Raw genomic sequence first — 7,206 nt, forward strand, 5'->3', positions numbered from 1 at the left:
TATTAATTTTTTAATAAAATTCGATATATTCATCAATACGAGATATGATCGCGTATATAGATAATAACACTAGAAAAAATAATCTTTAAAAAAGAATAAACATAATTACAATTTCAATGGAATTTATAAATTTTTATAAAGAAAGGGACTGGACCAACAAATTAATGGTTGATAGCCAACTAAACTAAATTAGTGAGGGTTAGTGTAATTCTGGCTACATATAAAGACATCATCTTTATCCAAAATGTAGATAAGAGGATAAAAGTAGACAAAAATGACATGAAGAGAAGGGGATATATGTAGATGATTTCCCAAAATCATGGGGGGTTATGATGAGTCTGTGTCGCGGCCAACTTAAAGAGGAACAGGAAGAAGCAAAAGCGGTCTGCTTTCGCGTGAAGTGTTTGATTGCAGCTCAATAGATTTTGCATCTCTCCACGAGGGAGCAGTCATGGAATCATTGTCTCCCCCTTTTAGGCTATTTCCAAGCTTTCTTTTTTTCTTTTATTTTCATTAGGACCACTTTTATATCTCAATTATAATTGAATAATTATTAATTATTATTTAATTAAAAATATGAATTTAAATTTCTAACTATTTTTTTTTTATTTTATTTACATAAATCACTTAATCTATAAAATATATAAATTTTTATTAAATAATTATATTAAAATATAATTAAACTCTCTATTTTATTTACTAAAAATTAGTCGAAATCAATATAATAATTATTCTTATCAAAAAATAAATAGATAGCATTAATACAGAGTTAGACTTAAAATAAAATTTTTAAACCAAAGAAATTCTTCAATCATTTTTTCTTGTTCAAAATAAATTATTTTTCTCTTTTATAATTCCATTTTTTTAAAAAAAAAAATACTTAATAATTGCTCATAAATCAGCAAAATAATATAGCAACCTAATAGTCAAATGTTAGTACTATTGAATTTCAATGCTCCAATAGTCTTAAAAGTTATAGAATGATAAAAATTACAATTACTTATCTTTCATTATATTCAATATTTAATTTATAACCCCACAAAACACATCGAATCATACTATTATTTTTATAAACAAACAATTTACTTCCAAAAATCTCATACCCAATTTTCATTTTCGTATTACTTTTTTTTTTTTTTTTTTGATGATATGAAGATACCCTACATCCAAGCGTGGGAATGTCAAGAGAAGAGAAACAAGTAAATTAATTAAAGAGCATATTTTTCATATGAAACTTCAAATTTTGACAATAATGTAATAAAAGCTTCATTTGCCAATGATTGATTTGACAAGACAAATGTATGTGGACCATATAGCCCATGTGATGCCATGTGAGCATGCAACTAACTTATCCTGTAAAATTTTGCCTCCAATAAAATTACTCTCCTATAAAATTAAATAAATAAATAATCTTCTCTCTCTTCTCTCTCTCTCTCTCTCTCTCTCTATATATATATATATATATATTTACGTGTATGTAAAATGGTACCCACCTCACAAATTTTTGTACTTTACGAGCCCTCAAAATCATATCATTTTTCAAACTAATTTTAGAGCCTTAAAAGTGGGTCGCTTTCCAAATTTCTTATTGACATTTCTCCGTGTATATATTAAATACATTGTGAGCTTATTAATGAAAACATAAATTGACTGTCAATCGTATATACTAAAATAATTTCCAAAACAATGATTAATAAAACGGCAGAAAATTTTATTACTCAATCATGGTTTGTTCTCCGTACGATAGAAATAATTAAATTAATTATGATATGTTGCTCAATATACAGAATTACCAAAATGCCACCACACCCCCCTCCCTTGATTGTATTAGCTTGTGTGTGAGGGTTTGTTTGGTTAACAGGAATCCAGTTTTATGGCGTATAATTTCGTCTACTTAATTTGATTTTGTAGTTTCTGTTTTTTTTTTTTTTTTTTTTATTTTAATCCACAAAAATACTACTCTCCATTCAACAAAATTAAGTATGAGTTAAGTGATTATTTCAATATACTTCTCTTTTCTCTATGTAATTTTCTCCGTTAAGTAGCGGAGTTTCATTGTTATTGTGTCATCTGCTTTTATGAAGAGAACAATTATATTTGTAGAGTTCAAGTTATTAAGACTTTTTTTTTTAAAAAAAAAAGATAAACAAATTTATTATTAAAAAATATGTGAAAAATGACACAAACAAAATCACTCTAAAACAATTAAAATTTTGAAGTGTAAAAATGATAACTCAACAAAAATAATGCTCTCAAAATTGTATTCCTATAATAGCAAAAAGAGTAGCTAACAAAAGTACAACATGAAAAACCTCCTCAAATAAGAATCCTCATAAAAAAATCATATAACATTAAGTATTTGTGTTTTCTAACTCTATAATAATACAACTATAATATTAAGTACTTGAGTTTTTTAACTCTAAAAACAACCTGCAAAAATTAGAGACAAAATCAAAACAAAACATGTTCACTGTGAAAAGCTTAAGGAAAGGATGCAATAGTATATGAGACTCTATAAAAAAATATCAAAGCAAATTAACATGGAAACCCCTCAAAAAAGCAAAAAACTAACCAATTTTTATCTATTGCTTCATACTAAAACCTCCAAGACATTAAGAATGGGCGTGGGATAAAAAAAATATATTAAAATAATATTAGTACTGCTCGTGAAAATGTCAACAATAAAATAAAATGAAACTTGAAACAAAGCAAAAAGCAAAAACAAGACCTTTAGAACTCTTGATTGGAAAAATGTTAATTGATAACCCATCTGCCACCATTCAAAGTTTTAAAGATAAAAGGCAATAAAAAATTAAAGTGATAAGTTACATTGCTAAAAAATAATAAAAATATATTATTTCTAATTATGAAAAACTTGAAACACTGAGCCTTTGTGGAGATGAGGTAGATATTATTATAAGAAAAATAACTAAGACTATTGATAGATAACACATTAGAATATTTTTAAAATCTTAAAAAATGAACAACATAAGACACTTGAGGCCAAGGCCACACAACTAAACAAAGAGAGCTTAAAGGGAATTTTGACCTAGTTCATGCCCAAACCAAGCATTTATATATAAAAAAGTAATTAAACATGACCATAACACTTGAGCAATCCACACAAAAACGAAAATGGACACTAACACATGTACAAACATCAATATTTAAAGATAAAAGTTAGATAAAATATCAATTTATGCCTATTAAATGGACACATGCATAACATAAGGTGATATATATGATAGAAGCCATTGAAAATAAAAAGCTTGCCACCCAAAAGCTCTCACTTGTTATAGAAAACTCAACACATAGAAAGATGGAAAAAATAAATAAGAACAAGAAGAAATGTTAAGAAAAATGTTGAGACCATGCACTACTACAGAGTTGCTCCCTCAATAAACTAAAGATCATATAGATGCCAGCAATTCCATTTTTTTATTACCTACTTTTGCGAGATTATATGTCATTAAGTTCCTTTCTCTAATAAAATATTTGAAAATGATTAACTTTCTCCTCTCAACTCTGTTAATAACCAACTACTTTATATGATTAAATATCCATGAAACATTATCATTGAAGATCTATGAAATGACCCATATCATATCGTTTCATAATCTCTTTAGAATTAGCCAAAATAGTGGATATCATAATCAAGATTGCCTCATGAATAGTCATAAGCTCTACAATATTATACTCAAGGATAATTATGCTCTTAGAGAAAATATGTGTTATCCTATTACTTTAGCCTCTCAACCATCTATTTTAATAGATGAACCCAAAATTATTCTGTAGCGAAATATTTACATTAAACTATTATTATCTTTAAGGAAGAGGTACCTGAGTGTTGGTCTAAGACTGAGAATGCTAGAATGGATCTCATTGACTTTTTATGAACTGTGAGAATAAATACTTTAAACAATCTTATTTAAGATAATTTTCTTTTCTACAAATATAATTATAGGCTTTTTATGTTTTTTTCCCTCCCCCCTTTTTTAAGTCTTTATCACTAATGACTTTTTGTTTTTCTTTTTTAATGTCATGATATGTTTTTTCCTTCTTCTCATGTTGTTTATTGATTTTTTTTCTCTTTCTTTTTCTACTAACAATCGTATATTTCTTCCTTTTTTCATAACCATTAGATTTTTTTGTTTCTTTTTTGTTTGTCAATCTAAAGATCTATGCACAATTTATTTTATTTTATTTTATTTTATTTATTTTGTTTTCTATTTTTTTTCTCATTTTACTATATTACAACGAGTGCATGCTCACCAAGCTAGGTACATGCTTACTGCTTCTCGAATACGCCTTCGTGGACAGATAAAATTAGGTTGACTAAACTTGGCTTGGTACAAAGTTTGACTCCTTCCGACCTTATATCCATATAGTTCACTTGCCTCAAAAATGTGAAGCATCATTGCCACTCACTCATTGCTAGCTTCTAATATTTGACTCTAGCATTCCTATCATGCGAAGCATCTGGATCAAACCCAAGAATAAAAAGGCTACAAGAAACTCACATACCATTAAGCTAAAGTTGCTTCAAGTGTTTATCATATACTTGTCATCTAGATATTGGTTATGTACCATAAATACTAAGCTTCTTATTGGTGAAAAAGCAAATGTACATAGTAGAATTGTTTTATTGATTTTTTTAAAGAAAACTCTTAAATTAATTAACTTGTGAGTTTAAAAGTAATTCATTTTATTAATTAGATAATATATAAAGGGAACAATGAATACAATGTGTATTCGAATACACATTCTCTTGTAAAGAGAGAGAAATTTCAATCATCCAATTGATGAACGTTTGATCTCTATCATGAAGTGACTATTATAATTTTACACAACTCCATTTATATGTTTAATGAAGTAATTGGATGATTCACATGTTTAAGTAACTATTGTAGTGCATCCTATGTACCTTTAATTCAGGTGTTGCATAAATACTATATTCTAAGATACTTTTTTTTTTTATGATTAAGAACACAAAAACAGAAAATTTATGTATTTTAATTAAAATTAAAATTGAAATTTATTAAGTTTTAAGACTTAATAAAGTTAAAAGACTTCATAAATGTCATTTCTATAATGTCTGTTAATAAATATTTAAATAAATCAACGGAACAATTCATGTATATAAACATACATACAACCACGAAACATGTAATAAATACTTTGAGGAAGAAAATAGTTTGTGCTAATGATGAGTTAGCAACAAAGAAAATGCAGCAGCCATTTTCAGTTGCCAAACCCACGAATACACTACTGCAAATATCTCTCAATCTCTTCACGTGGACAGCTCGTGACCTAAGTGGCTCTCTCTCTCTCTCTCTCTCTCTATATATATATATATATATATATATATATATACACACACACACACACACATACATATATATCTATATATATAACTAGATATAAGACACGAGTGTCCCGAGATTCTCCATGTTATACATAATAAAGAAAATGGAAGGTTATACAACATAAAGAAGATTCTTTATAAACCAAACCCATGGATGGTTTGTGTGCCCCAAAATCACACCCTTAGGGGCATCCATGTATGCTTATATTTAAACCCAGTTGGACCCACAATATCTAGATTCCCTACCAAACTCAAACATCATCATCATCACCATCGTCAAAACAATATTTCCTTCTTGTTCTTATGTGCCTTCCCACACATATAAATACCCCCTCTCTCCTCTCCTCCTCTCACTCGCCACTCACCAAACACACTTCTTTTTCTATCTCTTCATTAATTTCCCTCTATTCAACTCTGTAATTCACCCACAAACAGATTACACACTTATATACATATAAACAACCTAGGGAAACTGATTCATCAAAAGGGCTAACTTGTAGGTAGTGAATATTGTAAAACAAGAAATAAAATCAAAGAATGTCAGGAGTCTGGGTGTTTAAATCGAACGGCGTGATTCGTCTGGTGGAGAATCCACAGGCGGAATCGTCGGGAAGGAGAAAGGTTTTGGTGTATTTGGCTACAGGAGAGGTGATATCGTCGTATTCGTCGCTGGAGCAAATACTGAAGAGCTTAGGGTGGGAGAGGTATTATGGGGGTGACTGTGACCTGTTGCAGTTCCACAAGCGCTCCTCCATTGACCTAATCTCTCTTCCCAGAGACTTCACCAGGTTCAACTCTGTTTACATGTACGACATCGTCATTAAGAACCCAAATTCCTTCCATGTCCGCGACATGTAAGCCCACCTTACTTTTACAATCTTCTTTCTTTCTTCCTTTCTACCGTTTGTTTGCCTCCATATCATTTTTTTCTTTCTGACTTTTCCGTACTCAACGTGGGTTTTTAGTTTGTCTCTACTGTCTAGAGTTGATGGATTGTGAGTAGGGTTTTCTGCGTTCTTTTTCATATGATTATCAGCTATAATGAGTTATATAGATATATATTATGTAATAAAGTGGAAACTATGGTGTTTGCTGTCCACTTGTTAATATCCCTGTGTAATTTGCTTTCAGTTTGCGATGAGATCACTTTGATGTTCCTTGTTAATGTACCAGAAATATTTATAATAGCGTGATTTTCGAGATTATTGATCACCATTAATATTGTTTGGACTTTGATCTTCTATATATATATATATATATATACATATAATAATAATAATATTTGCATGAGTTTGTCCAAAATCCTGGGAGTCTGTAATGGAAAAACAAAAATAGGCAACAGGCGGCTTTTTGCCATGTCAGCTGGTGAAGTAGAATTTGTTTTCAGTTTCACTGTTTTATTGTGAAGAGATAGTGACAAGTCAGCACTGATCACCGGTATCCACAACATATTTTGGGAGGTTATATTTATTTAATTATTATATGAAAGGTATCCCCTTCCTCCCTTTTGCTTCAGTGGTGAACACTGACAATAAATATTTCATCTCTTGATTAGCATATGCCTTTGTGCATATATGTTTTCTCTTTTCTTTTAGAAAATATATATATATATATATCAAGGTACATTTTAATTTATTAAAGGAATCTAATTATCTTAAAAATACTAAATAAAATAAGTTTATTAAAGATTTAATTTAATTTTATCATCATAATACTAAAGTTGTTAGTTATGAGGGTGAAGCTTTTAATTAAGTAAATTAATTAATGATAATTATGTAGAAAACAAATATTGTTGTAATTAATTAGGCGGCTGGTTGATTCTATGAGGTCCCCAAATACGA

At 29.0% G+C, this 7,206-nt stretch overlaps 1 protein-coding gene across 1 annotated transcript; it reads left to right on the forward strand.

Moving 5' to 3' along the window:
- The first annotated feature begins 5,697 nt into the window (after nt 1-5,697).
- Nucleotides 5,698-6,567, forward strand: LOC110811401 (flowering-promoting factor 1-like). The gene has a single exon (XM_022037901.2). It carries the CDS (start codon nt 5,903-5,905, stop codon nt 6,221-6,223), a length of 321 nt encoding a protein of 106 aa, XP_021893593.1. The 5' UTR covers nt 5,698-5,902; the 3' UTR covers nt 6,224-6,567.
- Nucleotides 6,568-7,206: the final 639 nt, after the last annotated feature.

Source organism: Carica papaya, chromosome 7 (genome assembly GCF_054855325.1).
Source record: "Carica papaya isolate Zhongbai chromosome 7, ASM5485532v1, whole genome shotgun sequence".
Classification (NCBI taxonomy): Eukaryota; Viridiplantae; Streptophyta; class Magnoliopsida; order Brassicales; family Caricaceae; genus Carica; species Carica papaya.

Coding starts and splice junctions, on each gene's coding strand:
- LOC110811401 (XM_022037901.2), top strand. CDS start 5,903: ATGTCAGGAGTCTGGGTGTTTAAATCGAACGGCGTGATTCGTCTGGTG.